This window comes from Poecilia reticulata, chromosome 5, assembly GCF_904066995.2.
Source record: "Poecilia reticulata chromosome 5, P_reticulata-male-v2, whole genome shotgun sequence".
Classification (NCBI taxonomy): Eukaryota; Metazoa; Chordata; class Actinopteri; order Cyprinodontiformes; family Poeciliidae; genus Poecilia; species Poecilia reticulata.
Window position 1 is genome coordinate 31452273 of NC_088834.1, and position 21953 is coordinate 31474225.

Consider the following 21953-nt stretch of genomic DNA (forward strand, 5'->3'; position numbering starts at 1 on the left):
GCTGGAGTCAGAACCCGGCTAAATCACAAAGCTTCTGTTAAGGTTTTCAATTTGTGTTGCATTAAATGGCTTTAATCCTCCCGGCTGTCGGCCTTCCTGCTCTGTGAGATTTCCTCACTTTTCCAAAACTTCTTCCTACTCGAGATAAGGAAAGATAAAGACCTTCACAAAACATTGCTTAAAAAAAAAAAAAAAAAAAAAAATCAGGAAGATCCCGTTAACCTACACACGACGGAGAGTAGCGTGTGGAGTAGTTTTTAACCTGGTTAACTCCTCCCACCACCAGGAGGCGATCTCTGATGACAATGGAAGAGGCGGAGCATCTGGGGAAGTTCATGGGACCCAAACGTTCCCACTTCTTTTTCTGAGGGTTAAACGCCTCCACCGTGTCCAACGCCGAGGGTTCGTGACCTAAAGGGGAAACGTAGAGACAAACGCTTATTAATGCGTCCATATCTGCCAACAAAAGCAACAAAAAACATCTAATTATTATTTATGGTTTTGTATTTAAATGCATGATGGTTATGAGTTTAGGAGAGGATGCTGTAATCCTTTTAAACTAGTTTTAAAATGTTTTACTTGAAAATTAGAGTGCAGCATATTTTACTTCAGGCTCTTATTGTGAAGGTTTGGAGGAAGCTGTGTCACAGCTCGTTTGCTGTTTTGACTTTATCCACCTTCCTTCAAATGATGCAATGTGTGAATTCTGCCTGCAATATATATAAACAGGGTTAAACGGGATGTTATCACAGCTCTTTGTTTAAGGCTGAACAAATAGACTCTAATTATCAGCGTATTTCTGTTCAATTAAATTTAATAATGAAAAAGGAGACTTTATTCATGACAAAAAGGTTTCTTCAGTTACTGTAGATTCTGACTCAGTCCGTTCCAGTACAGTAGTGTGCAAAAGTCTCCTCTCCCTTCCTGTTGTTTTGCATGTTGTCACACTTTTGTGTTTTAGAACATCAAACCAATTTCAATATGAGTCAAAGACAACACAAGTAAACACAAAATGCAGTCATTAAGATGGAGGGGGAACAAAATAAAAACCCTGCACTGTTCTGTTTGCAAAAACGATAGAACCGGGTTTAATTCCAACATAATTTGATCTGGATTTTAAACTGAAATTGAAACATTCAATGTATTCAATGCACATGTGTTGATATTTAATCAATTATTTCTGTATTTATTTCCAGTTTTAACAAATTCCATCCATCCATTTTCTAACACCCTTGTCCCTTAGTGGGGTTGGGAGGGTTGCTGGTGCCCATCTCCAGCTAATGTTCCGGGTGATAGGCAGGGTCACCCTGGACAGGTCGCCAGTCTGTCGCAGGGCAACACAGAGACGGACAACCATACACACACACACTCACACCTAGGGACAATTTGGAGAAGCTGATTAACCTGACAGTCATGTTTTTGGATTGTGGGAGGAAACCGGAGTACCCAGAGAAAACCCACCATGCACAGGGAGAACATGCAAACTCCATGCAGAAAGACCGGGGCCGGGAATCGAACCCAGAGTTTTAACAAATTGACACATCTAAATAATTATGTCAAAAGTTATTGATTTGTGGTAACTCTCCATACAATCATGGTTCGGTGATTTTGTTGATAGCTGAGCAGCAGAGCTTCTATTTCCGTCTTACCGAGTCCACCTGCAACCACCATCCTGCCGCGCAAGAAGGCGGCAGCAAAGTCTGCTCTCTTAGTTTTCAACGCCACCGTCTCCTCGGACTTCAGCCAGGCGCCTGGAATGGAACAAGGAGAGAGAGAGAAAAAGGACAGATGGAGTGAGCAAACATGCGTGCCCGCGTACATATGTGTGTGTGTGTGTGTGTGTGCGTGCGTGTGTGCGCAAGGTCACACAAAGTAGCCGAGGTGAATTCCTGAGGCAGCGTAGTCCACCTTCAGACAGACAGGACGCTGCTGAGTTTTCAGAGTGTGACCTGCACAAACAGGTCACCCATGAGGCAGCTGCAGTTAGAAGAGGTGTGCACACTGTTTCCAACACACACACAAACATATATATATATATATATATATATATATATATATATATATATATATATATATATATATATATATATATATATATATATTTATACATATACACACACCTGTCAAGTACTAAAAAAGGTTAGAACAAACAGGCAAAGGAAGGAAGCAGGTCAAGTCAAAGATGGCCATGTGGTGGTGAAGCTGATGCCTGTTGAGATTCCTGAACACGTCTATGGGGCGTTTACACGACAACGATACAACAAAAACGGCACTTTTGTTCCGTTTTTGTTGGATCGTTTACACGATAACGTTCTAATTACATCTGTGTTTACACAGTAACGGTACACATCGAAAACGTGTAATGCTCTCGCTGCGCCTAGTTGGTGCTAGGTTCTTTGAAACTTTGAAAGTGCGCATGTGTTTAAAAAACAGTTGTACTTGAAGGCATGTGGATTTGCTGAGAAAACATGCATTGTGTGCGTCTGATTAGGGCGCATGCAGTTGGAAAAAGTGGGATAACTTTGAGCTTTCACGGTGTCTGTAGCGAGCCCCGGACTGGAAGCTGTTTATTGTTTTTACCTTGGAATGGCCAACAGTCTGTTAATCCTATATCAATTTGATAAAATAGGAGTTCCCGCACGTCCCATATCGGTGTCCTCTGTTACCTTTTTCAGCAGTTAAAACAGTTTAATCCGTTGCTAACAAGTCGTAACTTGTTTTTCCGAGCCGCCTTCAAACGCAACATGAACGCTGAGACGCTTGCACTGGGTTTACACTTGTGAGGCAGCGAAGGAGACCTGATGCTGCTGCGCAGGTGTGTGTTAGAATCATGGCAGCAAACCAGCAAAACGTAAATAACTGCACAGTTTTTTCCCCGAACTAACCGACTGAGTTGAGTAAAGCTGTTGGATGCAGGGGATGATAGCTAAAATATGACTAGCTAATATCAATACAGCACGCTAAGCTTGTTAACAAGTAGCCTGTAGGCTACTGATGTTGTTGTCTATGTTCAGCAACGTAGATTCATTTTGACCCCCAAAATAAGTCGATGCCCCCCCTGTTAAACTCGTCTGGAGCCGGGCTGGTCCTGGTCCGTAGTTCTCTAGATAAGAGCGCTGAACAAGCAGCCGTGTATTTTGCCACCTGGGCGGTGCGGAGCGGTGAAGAGACGCTGAGGGAACCGAATCTGATGGGGAAACAGTAACACCAGCATTGTGAGTAGTTTCTTCTGTGGATTGTAGGAAGCAGCTATGTTTTGCGTCATACTATGCATGAGCTGGGGATTCTCTGGAAGAAAAGATCCGTTTTCTAGGTTTACACGACAACGGAAAACGTTATGTATCAGAAACATCGCACTCTGGAACCCGTTTTCAATCTGTGCCGTTGTTAGAGAAAACATTCGGTGGTTTCGTGTAAATGCGCACTACAAACGCAACAAAACTGTTCCGCTTTCCCCCGAAATCGTTGTCGTGTAAACGGGGCCTAGGGCCTAGACTATACTGGAGGAACAACGGCGCCGATGGGTTCATGAAGCATAAATCTGACTAAAATTTGACAGAGTTGTAGGCAGCACTGTACACTGTGCTGCAATGTGGGCAGCTTTTCTGTTCCCATAATCTGTGAGCTTTGATTTGGCAGAATTCCCTAAAACAGCAACAAAAGTTTCCCATTCTACTGAATTTAAGAAGAAGCTGTTTGCCCTACAAGACTACAAGTGAGAACCCTGATTGCTTTCATTCAGACATTCCACAGCAGACGTGTCAAACTCATTTTTATTTTGGGCCAAATCAAAATCATGAATGTTCTCAAGGGCTAGTTGTGCCAGAGTGGATTGATAAAAACCCTTCATCGAACTGGTAAAGTATTAACAGCTGTCTCCGCATTACATAAAGTATGCATCAGTGTGAAAAAATACAGACATCTGCTGATTTTTGCGAAAATTTGATCTGATTGTGTAAAACTGGACTCACTGACATGATCTGGAGTCTGAAGGGCCTCAAAAGTTTCACATGTCAAACTTTTGAGAGTTTGACATGTGATTTACAGTCTGCCTTACGTCCACTCCTGGGGACAAAGCTGAGAAAAAACGAACAGCTCTCCTGGATTGCTATAATATAATACCATGAACAGCATTGCACTGAGGTATTTCCTCATCCCAAGCCGTACCTTATTCAGAATGTTTTAGATACACTCTAAAATGTATATATTTATATATATATTCACAAACAGGCGAATCTGCTTCTCTAGTAAAACCAGGTACCATCAGAAGCGTCAGCAGCATCCTGGTGCGCCGCCACAGCCCCAGTAAAGCCACACTAATGGGAGCAAAGCGCAGGTGCAGTCACAAGCAGGAGTGAAATCTGTTGAACGCTGAAGCAGCTACCAAACGCTAAAATCCCAACATACCTGTAACCCCATTAAAAATATTGAACAGAGCCGCAGGTGTGGAAGATATTACATCTGATATTTAATCTCCTTAAATCTACATCGTTTAACAATGACAAAACATTTCATTTACGGCCACCTGAAAGACTCCAGATGATTAAAAAAACTAACTAAATAAATAATAATAATTAAATGAAAATGTAACCATCAAAATGAAGTTTTCTCCTTTTCCAGCAGATCCAGCGGAAAGTTTTTCTTTCTACTTTCAGACTTATAGCTGCTGCCAAATCTTGTTTATCTGAGGGAAAGCCAGGCAGGAGAAAATCGTGACAAGGGAAGACAGATAACTTCATTAAGGATGTAAGGGAGTCAGTGAGAATTAGAATGATGGAGCGATAGAGCAGGGGTGGAAAAAAGAAGATTTTCCTCTTTGTGTGCTTATCTCACTGGTGCTCTTCAGTCCTTGTTTTTCTTCTAACCCCTTTCTGCAGTTCATCCCTCTTTTCTTTTGATTAATTTCTAGTCTGCTGCTGAAACAAGCAGCGAGAGAGTAAACAGCAGCAGCAGACAAAGTGTGGAGAGAATGAAAAAATAAATAAATAAAGAGAGAGAGAGAGCGATAAGAGGCCAGATGGGGAGTCATCCCAGAGTCTTCCAGTCTGGTTCAGTTCTGCCGAGGAGAACCAGGAGAACTCCCAGCTGGCTGTCTGCTCTGCTCCTCTCCGGGGAAAAGCTGCTTCTCTTTGTGATGTCATGTGCAATCAGTGGATGCATTTTAATGAAAATCAGCACTTATTATGTGTAGCACTTTCAGTGAGTGCGTATAATGTCAGCAAACACTATTTCCACCTTCCACCTTCGTGATGAGGGCCGATTTGTTGATGTATAGTTTAGTACAAATTGATGCAGCAGGTAAAGTGAGTTTTGAACACATCGACTTTTTTCCAACTGCTCAAATCTTTCTTTGTTTCCTTGTTTTTCTTCCCTTTTCCTGTTCCGGTGTGTCAGCCGGACCACATGGAGAAGCTGGGCAGCTTCTATAACAGAATATCTGGACACGGCATCCTGACGGCGTGGGGTCACCGACGATTAACTGACACCACATGTCGGAGCAACCCAAATACACATGCACCCGAAGCAAAAGAACTGCACAAATTCATTTATGGGTAAAACAATCAAATAAAAATCAGAATGGCACAGGAAACAAGTACTGAATTCTGGTCAGTGGTTTGTACAAAAACCTGCTTTGTTAGTCCAATAAAAACAAATGTCTGCTTTTTAAAGCCACTTTGCTATCTACGTATTTTTATATTTATGTTTTGCACACACTGGTCCATTATTGCTAAGATTATCTACTGAGTTTTTCAGTGAAACTCCATGCGGTCGGCCGACCATTAGCAACCAGTAGATCACAGTTTACCTCTAAAATGGTATAAAAGTACTTCTAGCGTATGACAGGCATGTACATCAACCCACATTTGTAGTATTCAAACCTCCCTTGTATTCTCTAATTAAATCACACGATTTCTGCCACGTGTCTAAAAAACCATTTGATCCAATCGAATCTCTGCGTAAATCTTTATTTTATAAGAACGGCCCAACTCTTCTAGAACTGAGCTCCATCGGTTTGCTAAGCAGGACCAAAGAACCACACAAGTCTTCACATTAAGGTCTTCGGTCGTCGTGTGACGCAGGCCAAACAGCAGCCTGCATCGTGCCGTTCTGACAGGAGAGACGACAGAGGAGAACAGAGAGACGGAGATGAAGCGCAGGAAAAGGGGGATGATGGCAGAGAGAAGGTAAGACAAAAGCATGAAGGAGATGAGGAATTCTCTGAAGACCGGGCTTTGTAGTCTGCCTGGTTTTAATTTCGTTCGCAGCTCTCCTCTGTAATTCTCCCTGGTGATTAAAACTAGAGAAGGATGGTGATTAGTTCTTGGGCTTTGATGGATTGTGCCTGTCACATGTGAAATCTCAAATACCTCTGACTGAGAGATGACGCTTTTGAACAGAACGTTTCCTACCTCAGTGGGTTTTTAGGACTTAATGGTACAGAAAGACTGTTTTAATCTCTCATTTCTCCTCAAGTCCTTTGTTTGTCCTTTTTAGCCATTTCAGTGTTGATACAAAGCCAATATTAAATATTGGGATGTGTTTTTTTTGCTCAGTAACTATGAAGCTTTTTAGTTTCTATGGTTTCTTGTTGTTGTTTGTTTGTTTTTGAAGAGAACAAATCATGGCCACTCTTCTTATTTTCTTCAGTACATAAAGACGACAAAAAGAAACTCGTGAGCAGATGATTGGTTCGGATTTCAGGGACGTGTCAGTGAGTTAGACACAATAAAAACTTTTAGACTACGATGTGAGAGCAGATCAATGTGAAAGACAAAACGTCTGGTCAACCCACTGACCATGTGAGACTTTACACACTGATAACCTGCTGCTCTGCAGAGTCTGCCTCTAATCAGAATCGATTCTCTGCAACACTTGAAGGGGTGAACATAAGACTGACATGAGACCGACATAAACATGACATAACACCTGTTATAAACATGAAAGAGTCTTTATGAATGTTTTCATGAAGTGTCATTCGGCAAAATAATGACACTTTTAGCGCTAAGTTGCACTAAAAGTTGAATTAAAAGTGTCAACTTTGCATTATTTAGTAAATAATGAAATATTTAATTCAAAATTCCATTAAAACTTGCATTAAAAGTCAATTAAAAATGTAAACTTTGCATTAAAAGTGTTATTATTTACCAAAGGACACTTCATGACTAGAGTCATGAACATTTATGAAGACTCCTATATGTTCATAACAGCTGTTATGTCATAGTTTCCTGTCAGTCTTATGCACATCCCTTCATATAACACGTGTCACCTGATTCTCTCTGTGCAAAACAACCAATACTCTGAGCTAAATCTATAGAATACCATTCACCTCTATCTAGATATAATTGATTACATATAGATGTAGGGGTTGTCTTTTCTCTTTAATTTACTTATTTGTGGTAAGAAGTTTTAAATTGTATTAATTATTCAACTGTAGATTTTATTTAATTTTATTTTATTCAACAAAGGCGTCTTTCTTAATGCATGTTTTTAAACTAATTAACTGAAAAAACGACTAAAGCAGATTTGGGTGTTTCTGCTGACAATAATCAGAATGGTCTTATATGGTATAAACTGTTTTTCTTCAGGCTGGGCAGTGTTCTTTACGCTGAACCCAATGATGTAATCTTTTCAATTTCTCCAAATCTATCAACGTCTACCTACTGAGGGAGGAGAACAAATGATTATTTCAGCAGCCGATTTTTCTGCTGACAGGAAAGCGCTCAAATCCATAAAGGTTATTCATTTTTGTCTCTGAATTGTTCAGCCGTTACTGGCTGAATTTAAAACAGTATAAGCTTCGGGAAATAAACATTCAAGTTGTCTCTGAAAAAGTTGCTGTAAAAAAAAAAAAGACCAAAATGTGCAACATGTTTTATAGTTTTTTTGTTTGATTTTTTCCATCTAAGCTCATAAACTAAGACAAGCTGCAACAGAAGAAAGTTGGAAAATATTTCTACTGTGATTTTGGTCTCAAAAAGCTAAAAGTGTGACAATTTCCTCTCCACAAATAGACTTTGGGTGTTTCTTTTTTTTTTTTTTTGGTGTAACCCAGAATACAACATCCGCTAACAGGCATGCGTCTTAATGCTGGAGAGATGGAACAGTAATACAATATCAATGTGTCACGGCAGATTGCACGGCAGTGTGTCTGTGTGGAGGAATATTGCTGCAGATGGATAATAAAGTAATCTGTTTCTGGATCTTGTAATTTGAAACGGTCCTCATCCCCCAGCAGCTCATCTCCCATCTCATCTCAGGCAGAATTAGATTGGAGAAAGCGACTGTGGCTGTGCGCTCGTCAGCGGGCATGCTGGGACGTTTGTGTGTGTTGGGAAGCGTTTCCCCTTTCCGTTTCTCTCTCTCTCTCTCCAAACACACAAGTCAATCTCCCCCCCTATTATCATATATTAACGTTATCGCAGCCGTGTTCTGCTTTATTCGGCTTCCATTCGACCGATCCCAAAGTGTGACTGGATGCCCGGCTGTCTGGAATGACTTATTGATTTTCTCTTTCCCATTTCTTCTTCCATTCCCCCCTCAATTTGTTCACCTGTTACTCTGCGGCGCGTCGGCTGAGTCTAAAGGAACCAGCCTGTTTGCACCATAACCTCTCTCGCTTTACCATGAGGCTAATGCTAACAGCTGCGTCGCAAGGCGAATACTATCAGCGAGAACGTATCAAGTCCTAGCAAAATGGACAGATGTCGTTATCTGAGTTGCAGAATGTTTGTGAGCCACTATGATAACACTATGAATGTGAAAGCTTCTCAAACATGTTTCTAACCTTGCATAAGCATAAAGTTGAGCTTTGTCAATGATTCTAGTGACGTTCTTTCTGTAGGTGCATTTTAATTGGTCATTAACTTGCACAAATTGGGATTTAAAAAAAGGCTTAATTAAACATGCAATTTTGAAAAAAAGTTTTTGATAACATTTTTGTGCTTAGTTGAGGTGGTATTTCAATTTCATTGAACTGAAATGTGTGTTTTTTGTTGTTCACACAGTTGTACGTAACAGAAACACTTTTTCACATGATGCCAGTTTGTTTGCAGCAGCAATGTGCTTATTTGTCGGCACTGGCCTCCTTGGATATTATGCAGCTGGTTCCACCAGAACTCTCACTGCTTCTCAAAGTTCATCAAAACTTGAGTTTTTCATTTGAATGTGTTGAACCCATAGCTCCATAACGTCTGTAAAATCACAGACTACAATTCCCCAAAACGTTGCATAAATAGCCGCTCCCAAGGAGGCGGGGCTTGTCGCTCCAACGCCTGAATAAGACACAGACGTCTCCTCTGATTGGCTGATAGGTGACGAGCACTACCACTATGACCGAATTACGAATATATCTTATGTAACTGTTTACATTCGTCATTGTCATGATTTTAAATCCATCCATCCATCCATCCTGGTCAGTAGGGTTGCTGGTGCCTCTTCAGCGAATGTTTCGGACGAGAGGCAGGGTCACCCTGGACAGGTCACCAGTCTGTCGCAGCCATGTTTTTTCATTAACCTTAAAATTGTGCAAATTGACATTTCGAAAATAAATCCACTTAATGAAAACATACCGATTTTGAACCCCCCCCCCCAAAAAAACTCATTTTTTGATGTAAATCTTTTTAAGTTTTTTTTTTGCTCATATCAAAATTATAATATTTTGAAAAACTGCAATGGAAATGTATGTAAGATTGAATTGAAGTATCTTTTTTGGTAAAGTACCTTGAGGCCACATTTGTTGGGGATTCGATGTTTTATAAATACAATGAATTGAATTAAATTAATGATATTTCAAACTTAAAAAGTATCAGTATCGGCCGTGCCAGCCCTGTATTTACTTGGTATCAGATTGACACTAAAATATTCGGTATCACACACCTCTAGCAGCCAGCATGTCAGTGTCATGGTAACCTGTAACACACCATCCTGTCTGTCACACAGACTGATAGTCAAAGCCTTTTGAAATACACCGTCACCAGTGAAAACTGTAAGATTTATTTTTTACAACCATATATTCCTTTTCTTACATTCAGAATGCTATAACAGAGAAAAATGCAAAAATATTCAGTTTCACAGCGACGCCTCCCAGAGATGGCATCTCGAGTCGGAGAATTCGCCTCAAGTCACGTTCATTTTGCAAAAAAATCTTGCAAAGCAGAAAAGTCCTGAGCTGCCCCCATCACACACACACACTGCTGTTGTGTACAAACTGTGTACACACTCTCTTGCGTGTGCTCAATCTGCTCCATGCTCACAGTATCGCCGTTATTAACGACGGTGGGAAAACTCAACGTTAAAAAGCTGATTGCACTGGACTGGGGGAGACGCTGACAGCGAACGGCATAAATGCAGCTCGAAGTTTGGATCAGAGGGAAGGGAAACTGTTGGAGTTGTTGGCACATTCAGCTAAATAATTGAATATGGCTCTGTGCCCAGAGCTTTACTCATTAATCAGATTTATGTGAGTCCTAATCAATGTCATCTCCTCTGGGATTTTCTCCTCGTTCCTCGTGTACGGTAAGTAGGAGTTAAAAACGTTACCGAGAGGAGAATGTCAAATTTGTTTGTAAATACACTTTGACTGAAAAAGAAGCCCATTTCTTCTTTGACTGTATTTTTTAAGGAGAGAAGATGAAAAGAAAAGAAAAAAACAATCTGTCACCACCTTAAATGCCTCCATTGCTGGATTAAATAATCTACAGAGGGGAAGGAAGTGACTCCTTCAACCATCTAGCTTAAACCTTTGACTGCTGAGGAAAACAATGACAACATTTTAATCACTGGTCGAAAGAACGAGACTGAAAATAAACCATACAGGCAAAGTAAAGTGAACAGGATCGGCCTAAAATCAAAGCAGTGTTTTGATTATCTATAAATGGTTTGTTTCTGTCAATCTCTGTTAAGATACCAAATGAATTTCTCTATCTTTGACATTTTATAATGGATATTTTATCTGCTATGATGACCGTTATGAATATTCTTTGTGTGATTTCTTGGTTTTTACCAATGATATTCCAGACTCAGAGCATAACGATGGCACGTGTGTGTCATGTCGCAGTATGTAACTTTAACCAAAATATGGTTTTTCCATATTTATTAAAACTGTCACCATGTTGTGAGAGTGTGCTATGAAACAGATAATCTGTGAAAAAAATTATGTCCTCCACTTCCTCCTAGTGCTGCTATTGCTATCTGAAGACAAGCAGATAGCAAAACAAGCAATCAGAGCCAGGAGGAGGGGCTTAGCGCTGTCAATCACATTTGAGCACACTACACGATGCTCAATGGGCATTTGGAGAAACAACTTACTGTTACAGCTATTTATCTACCAACATCGGCTGCCATGCTAACTAGCCTAGCATTGGTGGGAGGCAATGTTGTGGTGAAGCAGCTGTAACAATGAACATGAGAGTGACTGGCAGCGCTAAGCCCCTACCCTGGCTCCCAATGGTTGTTTCTGACTGTTCCGTGTATTTCTGCAGTTCTCACTGGGAGAAGCCAGAGGAGCTTGATTATTTTATTTTCATTTTTTCAGATTATCTGTCTTAAATCAAACTACCACTACATAATGATAATTTTAACAAATATGTCAAACCATATTCTTTTAATAAGTTTTTTTTCCCTCATATTTATCAGTATTTCTGCTACATCCTGCAGCTTCAAGCAGAACAATGTAAATATGCCTCCGACAGGTCGTCTTCATCTCTCCTGCTGAGGCTGCATCTCGTCCAACTAAAATGAAAATCCCAAACTTGAGCTGACGTTTCTCTGGGACTGCAGCAGCAGCCCAATTTTTCTTCTGTGGAATTAATGCTGATAAATGTGGGACCTTCTGAGCAGCAGGTTCCTGATGCACTTCAGAGGATTTTACCAACCCAGAGACACACAAGGTAACCTGGATGTGTGTGTGTGAGTGTATGTGTGCGTGCGTGCGAGTGTGTGTGTGTGTGTGTGTGTGAGTCACAGATGGAACCTTGGGAATTCTGAAAACTTTTGTAAGAATTTGAATGAAGCTACATTCATGAACAAAAGCCTTAACACGACGATGTTTGAGCCCCCAGCTAAGTTCAGCTATTTTATAACACAATTTTGACAAGCTACTCAGAGATGATGCTGTGTGCATCAGCAGGTCCCAAAGATTCTGTAATTGTCAATAAAAAAAAACAAAACAAGGCAAGAGTCATTTTCAGCGTTTTTCAGTAACACGTCAGTTTCAGACATTTCACAGAATAAACAGAGTGAGGGAGAAGGCTTCGTATTGAGCTTTTGGAGAAAACGCCGAAGGAGACAGGCTGCCACCCACATCTCAGCAAGCTAACCGACTCCTGGAAGTGGAGCCCCGCTGATCGAACTCTGCTGCTCTACGTGGTTATCATGGCTGGCCGCAAAGCACCGACAATGTTCAATACGATCCCACTTCTCCAGTCGATTCAAACTGAATGTTCAGAAAAAAGGTGAAGATGTGTTGAAAATCTGCAGATAAATTTATATTTATCTGAAGGTTAATACCAACAAATAACCTACAAACATGTTTTCTGTGTTAAGAAATTGTATTTTTTTAAACTATTTTTGTTTTATCATATCATTGATACTGCTTTAACACCAGAGATCAGAGTAAAAATATGCTAAATAGTGCTACTCTTGCTTGAGTTCAAGTTCAAAGTACTCAAACTGGGACATTTTATTATTACTTTTAGTCATTAAAAATATATATATTGATAAAATTTAAATATTACTTTAACACCTAAATCTTCCAGGATGTAAGAATAATTTGGGGTTAACTGCATGACCAGTAGGGCACATATGCAGTTCACCGATTTATTGGCCAATCTGTACCAATTTCCTTCATTTTGGGAGATTGGTGATCAACCGATACATGTGAAGCTGATCTTATTTAACTCAGTAAAAGTCTAAAAATCAGTCTCTGTCCTCTTCTGCTCTCCCCTGAGAGATTTAGCCCCGCCCACCAGGTCATGTCAACATGTTTGCAGTTAACAACAGTCACCCCACTGCCAACTCAGCCACTTGCTATATTTAGCAACATCCATCCATCCATCTTCTTACACCCTTGTCCCTTAGTGGGGTCGGGAGGGTTGCTGGTGCCCATCTCCAGCTAACGTTCTGGGTGAGAGGCGGGGTCACCCTGGACAGGTCGCTAGTCTGTCGCAGGGCAACACAGAGACACACAGGACAAACAACCATGCACACACACACACACACACACACACACACACACACACACACACACACACACACACACACACACACACACACACACCTAAGGACAATTTAGACAGACCAATTAACCTGACAGTCATGTTTTTGGACTGTGGGAGGAAACCGGAGTACCCGGAGAAAACCCACACATGCACAGGGAGAACATGCAACTCATGCAGAAGACCAAAGGCTGGGAATCGAACCCAGAACCTTCTTGCTGCAAGGCAACAGCTCTACCAACTGCGCCACTGTGCAGCCCTATTTAGCAACATTTCAGACAAAAAAAAAAAAAAAAAAATCGGTATCGGCCAAAATAGGAAATGGCGATTTTAAAGGTCAGGTTTTTTTTAAAGATTGGAGATCGGCCAAAACACTGTAACAAACAAAAACCCCTGAAGACAACAGGTGTGTTTCTGTACCTTGATTGGTATCAAAAATATTGACGTTCTTGGTGAACTTGGAGCTCTGGTGTCCTCCGCCTTGCCGTAATCCTCCCAGCAGACACAGCCTCCCAGCAGAGTCCCATACCACACCCCCGTAGGTGCGCTTACATGGCAGAACAGGCAGCGAGGTCCAGGAGCGTGCTTCTGTGTCGTACACCTCAAAAGCTTTCACTGGCCGCTTACACTGGCGACCACCTTCAGGAAAACAATTGCATGTTTTTTTTTGTTCTTTTTATTCTGGAAAAGACGCCAAAAACAGAGTAGAAAGTTTGTTTATTCTGGAGCGTTACCTGCAACATAAAGTTTGCTGCCCAGCAGGTGGCAGTTGGCGTCGTAGCGAGGAGTCGGCATGGGAGGAAGTAGCGCCCAGACGTCCTTCCTGAGGTCGTACTGCTGCAGGACGCTGCGAGGGAGCAGGTCAGCGGCCATTCCTCCTACAGCCAGAGCACGGCTATCTGCCACACACAGACGGTTTAGGAAACCTCTCTTTAGTTGATCAGAACTGGTCATTATAATAAAAAAGGATGCAACAGCATCAATGTACAACAGATTCCTGGTCAGTATTGGCAGATTCACTGATTCGCAGATTTTTTTCCCCCCCAGAAAATCAACGTGTTCACAAATGTTTCCATGGAGCGTGTCTAAAATATTGAAAAGACAATCCAGCAGCGTTGGTTTTTCTGCAATGTTGTTTTTGAGGTAAAGCTGCGGTATGTAACTTTTATTAAAATAATAAAATAAAATAAGATCTGTTTACTTATTTGTTGAAATTGTCACCATGTTGTGACGGTTTGTTATGAATTACACAAAACAGTCCAGCTCCTCTGCCTTCTACCTAGAAGCAACCAATCAGAGCCAGGATACAAGATGGCCGCTGAAGCATTCATGACACTCCCAACATCAGTACTTATCTCAGATAAGTACTTAATAGCAGATTATTAAGGAGGCAGTCCTCTGCTGCCCTCTGCTGCATCCTTATGGAAAACCGAGAGCGGAGGAGATACCAGCAGCTTATATATGTACGTTTTCAGTTTTTTTTTGTGGGTGGGGCTTATAGTGAGGCGCGCTCTATAGTCCGGAAAATGCGGTATGTAAACAAACAAACAAAAAAATTTCCTTTTAAGCATGTTTTTCCATCCAGCTATTAATCAGTTAATTAAAAAAATATATGCTGAACCACTGAAAATCTGAACTGTGTGGAGTAGATTTATGTTCTCTTAGGTTTGCACAAGCTGCATGTGCAGTAATAACCACAAAGTCGCTCTAAAAAAAAACAGATTTCTCATCTCGTCAGCACAGATGGCCCAATGTTCCCACATTGGTACAGAATCTGTCCATCCTGTCCAAATTCAACAAATTCATCCACTAAATTCACCAGCAGTGACCTGAAGCCAGCAGCTTAGCTGGACCCAATCTCCTTCAACCCTATTGAACATCCAAAGTTCTTTTTTCTTCCTTTCTTTGCTGTGTCTTGAAGGTTTCTCACAGTTTTCTGACTTGGTCACACTACAGACGGCTGAAAATTTGATTTTGGAACCTTTGCGTGTCTTGCAGCATTTTGAGGTAACAGCACTTTGGACACAGCAGGACCGCTGCCTTGTCTTGAAATCCATCTGGTTCTGGTCACATGGACGCTAAAGTATAAACAGATTAAGAACAGTCTTTGTTTTCAGCAGGATTTTCCTCCGGTGACTGCGCTGGAGACCAATGTCAAAATACGTAGCATCGCACAAAACCGGTTGCCTCGCTCCCAACTTCTCTTAAAAATTTGCACTTTCAATTCGCTGGTGGAAACGGTGAGTTGACTCGTGACGAAGCAAGAGCCTGTGACAGACGGGAGGAGGACAGGCGGCTCTGCTGCTGAATATAAATGCTGCAGTCCAACGTCTGACACTTTGGAATGACACATCAGGCATCAGAAAGGAAAAGCGGGAAGAGGGCTGGAGCAAGACAGGACGCAGCACTAATCATCAGATGGCAGAGGAAATGAAGAATTTGCATTCTTATTATATTTTAACTTTGCTCATTTTTCACGTGTCTGCGTTGGGCTGGAAAAGCTGCTAACTATGAAGATGCAACTGACAGGGTGGGAGAAGTTTCCTTAACACTTTAGATTTATTTGGGGAAAACAGAAACAATACCTAATTACCTGGAGTTTGTTGTGTAATATAAATAAAGATTCTCAAAAATATTAATAACAAATGCTTAATCTAGTCAACACAAAAAGTAGTATTTGTTTCCAGTTGTCTGTGCCGATCGTTTGGTCAGACAGCGGACTGCTCTGTTGGTCAGGAGGATTTGAGCATACACACTGAGGGAGCCAGAGAGCAGCACCGCCGAGACGTCAGTGTGTGAACGCCGTCTATCTGTGTTCCAGCAGACGCTGACAGATGCAGCACCAAACACTGTAAACACACAGCGAACGCAACATTTCAGGTGGAAACGGAAGTGAACCAAAGCTCAGTGCAGCGTTGAGTTGATGCTAAAATATTCACACATATACCTGGCTAATAAATAAATCAGTTCCCTTTCAACACAAAATGTTTTCATTACTTTTTTTTTTTAATCACACATCTCCGGTGTGACGCATCAATAACTCCCACAGCCAATAAAAACGCGCCATAAAAACCTATTTCACTTCTGAATGCTAAGTTTAACCTTTCGGACAAAATTCTTGCCTAAAGACTAGAAAACGTCCAGAACCAGCAGAGCTGGACGATCAATCTTTAAAAAGTTTTAATGCTTTGAGACGCCGACATGGACAATTCAGGATTGATTTACAAATGTCAAAACTCGATTAGCCTAATAACCTGGGTTGAAGTTATTTGGAGGATTGGAAAAAGGAAGAACTGTGACATTTTATGTTCAATCCATAACAAAGTCATGGAAAAGGCCAGGAGACAAGTCACACACACACACACACACACACACACACACACACACACACACACGCACACGCACACACACACACACACACACACAACACACACACACACACCTATACTGGTTTTGGTGTACTAGCAGGACACTTTTTTCAAACCAGTTTTTTGCAACACTAACGGACACCCCTTTCCACTTATGCTAGAAAACGTAGTAGTTGTCAAAATCTTGTTAGAGCTACACAACATGATCTCACTTAAAATTTAGATACACACTTCAGAACTCAAATACAAGAATGTGACCCAATGCTGTATTAAAAGGACAAACGATAATGAGGTGCTTGGCTCGCCATGACACCAACAGTAATTGTCAGGGCCAATTTTATTTATCAGGACCATGGCATACACATACAAAAACATAAATTTATGTGCATTAAGAAGTCCAAAATGGAAATATGGACTATAACTAGTCCATATTTCTGTGGAGTGCATTTGTCATCCCATGAGATGTCTGAATCATCTACGGAATCAGGAGCATACTCCTCTTCTGATGATATCGCTTCACTTGAACTTTGTTCTGGACAGACCTGTTGATTAAAAACATATTTGTATACATTGAAAGCGTTTCAGCAAGATATTTCTACTAAAAGCTTACCAGTGATGTCCTCCTTTTATTTACATAACACTTTTGTGCAGGGACTGGTTGCAAACTAGACAGAGAAAAGTAAGAATTGACAAAGGGAGTAGCATAAGTATTAAAAGTCAGTGCTGCACTATGACTCAATTTCAACATACAGCACAACTAGACATGGAAGATCATATTCAAAGATGAACCCAATTCCCATTCTCAAAAAAATGACCTTTACATCACACACCACTCCATTTCAGAGGTGAAAACAGTCCTTCACATAAACATTTTTCTAAACTTGACATTTCATCATGGATGATATCATGATCTCACACACAGTTAACCACTGTTAACCAAAAAAGTGTAATCTTAAAATAAGAATTTTATCCTGACACTTGTGTAGGTATCAAAACCAATGAATTGTTATGATTAATTGTTTTGAATCGTAATAACCATGTGTTTGAACAGTACTTAGTATTCTCATGACTATTTAGAAAATAAAAGGTCATTGAGATAAAACTTATGTCAGGTGAGTTGCCAGAAATAATTTGCATGCATCCAACTCAGCAGCCTGACAAGGCATCTCTATGGAGAGCTAAAATGAAGGTATACACACTGAATGATTGTTTCTAAAAATAAACAATGTCCACCTAATGTATGAACCTATCCAGTTTATTACAGAGGATCCATGTGTCTGTGCTCATCTGAACTTAACTTTCATTCTTTCTACATGTAATTTCAAAACTCAGTCCTCCAAATTTCTGCACCTTACATGATGAGTATTACACAAGACCAGTGTGTTTGAATAGTACTTAATATATTTCAATGACTTTATATAAGAAACAAGTTGGTTGTCGGAGACTAAAATTACCTCTGGAGGGTTGGTTGAACAGGATCCGCATACATCCACGTCACCAGCCTGACACAGTTCATCTTTGGAAATCTGAAATGTAATGAACACTCACTAAATGTGAGTTTGTTGCCAATGTAGAGAACAGTCCTCCCTATTCCTGCACCTTACATTTTGAGTATTACACAGACCTGTGTGTATGTGTGCTCCTCAATGTAACTTTCATTCTTATATACTTGTAATTTCAAAACTCAGTCCTCCCTATTCCTGCACCTTATATTTTGAGTACTACACAGGACCCGTGTGTATGTGCGTTTCTAAATGTAATTTCATTCTTTTCAACCTGTAATTCAAAATTCAGGTTTCCAAATTTCTGCAACTACATGATGAGTATTACATAAGACCTGTGTGTATGTGCACTCCTAAATGTGACTTTCATTTTTCTGTACTTGTAATTTCAATACTCAGTCCTCACTATTCCTGCACCTTATATTTTGAGTATTACACAGGACCTGTGTGTATGTGCGTTTCTAAATGTCATTTCATTCTTTTCAACCTGTAATTTCAAATTCAGGTTTCCAAATTTCTGCAACTTACATGATGAGTATTACACAAGACCAGTGTGTATGTGCACTCCTAAATGTGACTTTCATTTTCTGTACTTGTAATTTCAATACTCAGTCCTCACTATTCCTGAACCTTATATTTTGAGTATTACACAGGACCTGTGTGTATGTGCGTTTCTTAATGTAATTTTCATTCTTTTCTACCTGTAATTTCAAAATTCAAGTTTCCAAATTTCTGCAACTTACATGATGAGTATTACACAGACCAGGTGTATGTGCACTCCTAAATGTGACTTTCATTTTTCTGTACTTGTAATTTCAATACTCAGTCCTCCCTATTCCTGCACCTTACATTTGAGTATTACACAGGACCTGTGTGTATGTGCGCTTCTAAATGTAGCTTTCATTCTTTGTACTTGTAATTTCAAACCTCAGTTCTCTCCTTTATGCAGCTTACATATCAAGTGTTACGCAAGACTTGTGTGTTTGAACAGTACTTAACATCATATCAAAAACTGTATTTAGAAAATAAGTTGGTCGTTGGAGACCAAAATTACCTCTGGATGGTTGATGAACAGGACCCGCCTGAATCCACGTCACCAGCCTGACACGGTTCATCTTTGGAAATCTGAAATATAAAGAACACTCACTGAATATGAGTTTGTTCCCAATTTAGAAAACAGTCCTCCCTATTCCTGCTCCTTACATTTGAGTATTACACAGGACCTGTGTGTATGATCGCTTCTAAAACAGCTTTCATTCTTCTGTACTTGTAATTTCAAACGTAGTCCTCCTTATTCCAGCACCTTACATTTTGAGTATTACACTGGACCTGTGTGTATGTGCGTTTCTAAATGTCATTTCATTCTTTCTACCTGTAATTCAAAATTCAGGTTTCCAAATTCTGCAACTTACATGATGAGTATTACACAAGACCAGTGTGTATGTGCACTCCTAAATGTGACTTCATTCTTCTGTACTTGTAATTTCAATACTCAGTCCTCACTATTCCTGCACCTTATATTTTGAGTATTACACAGGACCTGTGTGTATGTGCGTTCTAAATGTCATTTCATTCTTTTCAACCTGTAATTTCAAAATTCAGGTTTCCAAATTTCTGCAACTTACATGATGAGTATTACACAAGACCAGTGTGTATGTGCACTCCTAAATGTGACTTTCATTTTCTGTACTTGTAATTTCAATACTCAGTCCTCACTATTCCTGCACCTTATATTTTGAGTATTACACAGGACCTGTGTGTATGTGCGTTTCTTAATGTAATTTTCATTCTTTTCTACCTGTAATTTCAAAATTCAAGTTTCCAAATTTCTGCAACTTACATGATGAGTATTACACAAGACCAGTGTGTATGTGCACTCCTAAATGTGACTTTCATTCTTCTGTACTTGTAATTTCAATACTCAGTCCTCACTATTCCTGCACCTTATATTTTGAGTATTACACAGGACCTGTGTGTATGTGCGTTTCTAAATGTCATTTTCATTCTTTTCAACCTGTAATTTCAAAATTCAGGTTTCCAAATTTCTGCAACTTACATGATGAGTATTACACAAGACCAGTGTGTATGTGCACTCCTAAATGTGACTTTCATTTTTCTGTACTTGTAATTTCAATACTCAGTCCTCACTATTCCTGCACCTTATATTTTGAGTATTACACAGGACCTGTGTGTATGTGCGTTTCTTAATGTAATTTCATTCTTTCTACCTGTAATTTCAAAATTCAAGTTTCCAAATTTCTGCAACTTACATGATGAGTATTACACAAGACCAGTGTGTATGTGCACTCCTAAATGTGACTTTTATTTTTCTGTACTTGTAATTTCAATACTCAGTCCTCCCTATTCCTGCACCTTACATTTTGAGTATTACACAGGACCTGTGTGTATGTGCGCTTCTAAATGTAGCTTTCATTCTTTTGTACTTGTAATTTCAAACCTCAGTTCTCTCCTTTTATGCAGCTTACATATCAAGTGTTACGCAAGACTTGTGTGTTTGAACTGTACTTAACATCATATCAAAAACTGTATTTTAGAAAATAAGTTGGTCGTTGGAGACCAAAATTACCTCTGGATGGTTGATTGAACAGGACCCGCCTGAATCCACGTCACCAGCCTGACACGGTTCATCTTTGGAAATCTGAAATATAAAGAACACTCACTGAATATGAGTTTGTTCCCAATTTAGAAAACAGTCCTCCCTATTCCTGCTCCTTACATTTTGAGTATTACACAGGACCTGTGTGTATGTGCGCTTCTAAATGTAATTTTCATTCTTCTATATTTGTCATTCCAAAACTCAGTCCTCCTTTTTATGCAGCTAACATATCTAGTATTACACAACACCTATGTGTTTGAACAGTACTTAATATGATTTCAATTACTTTATTTTAGAGAATAAGTTGGTCGATGGAGACCAAAATTACCTCTGCAAGGGTTGGTTGAACAGAATCCGCATGCATCCACGTCACCAGCCTGACACAGTTCATCTTTAGAAATCTGAAATGTAAAGAACACTCACTATATGTGAGTTTGTTCCCAATGTAGAAAACAGTCCTCCCTATTCCTGCACCTTACATTTTGAGTATTACACAGGACCTGTGTGTATGTGTGCTCCTCAATGTAACTTTCATTCTTCTATACTTGTAATTTCAAAACTCAGTCCTCCCTATTCCTGCACCTTACATTTTGAGTATTACACAGGACCTGTGTGTATGTGCGCTTCTAAATGTAATTTCATTCTTCTATATTTGTCATTCCAAAACTCAGTCCTCCTTTTTATGCAGCTAACATATCTAGTATTACACAACACATGTGTGTTTGAACAATATTTAATATCATTTCAATTACTTTATTTTAGAGAATAAGTTGGTCGTTGGAGACCAAAATTACCTCTGGAGGGTTGGTTGAACAGGATCCGCATGTCCACATCACCAGCCTGACGGTTCAACTTTGGAAATCTGAAATGAAGGGATGTACACTGAATTATTCCATAAATAAAGTCCACCAACTGTATGAGCAAAGCACCTTTAGCTGAACACACCTCTACCTGTAGGTACACATAATAAGTAGGATAAACTTTAAACAATGCAGATATATCAAATAGTAGCAAATGAAATGAAAATTTTTCAAAATCAGTCAATTGATCTAAATGTATGTCTTTCTGTGGTTACTTAAACCAACTGAATGCAACTCATTATTTTGTAATTGTAATTTCAAAACTCAGTCCTCATATATATATATATATATATATATATATATATATATATATATATATATATATATATATATATAATATAAGCTTTTGTATTTTGAGCAGTTGCTTGTCTCCTTTGGAAAAAGAAAGGTAT

The 21953-nt window shown here is 39.8% G+C and overlaps 1 protein-coding gene and 1 long non-coding RNA gene across 3 annotated transcripts in view; both read right to left on the bottom strand.

The window, feature by feature from the left end:
• Window positions 1-21953, bottom strand: part of klhdc8a (kelch domain containing 8A) — a 61517-nt gene that overhangs the window by 4945 nt on the left and 34619 nt on the right. The window contains exons 5-8 of one of the 2 annotated variants that reach the window (XM_081607473.1): window positions 13949-14113; window positions 13635-13853; window positions 1650-1751; window positions 227-411 (exon numbers count right to left, since the gene is read on the bottom strand). In XM_081607473.1, the coding sequence (XP_081463599.1) occupies window positions 227-411; window positions 1650-1751; window positions 13635-13853; window positions 13949-14113 (671 nt within the window). The remainder of the gene's footprint in view (window positions 1-226; window positions 412-1649; window positions 1752-13634; window positions 13854-13948; window positions 14114-21953) is intronic. The other variant, XM_081607474.1, reaches the window with a different exon arrangement.
• On the bottom strand, window positions 20617-21793 carry LOC145551768 (uncharacterized). The gene is made up of 3 exons (XR_014087681.1): window positions 21496-21793; window positions 21030-21102; window positions 20617-20743 (listed from the first exon to the last, which is right to left on the bottom strand). It is a non-coding gene; the product is annotated as an uncharacterized LOC145551768 (long non-coding RNA).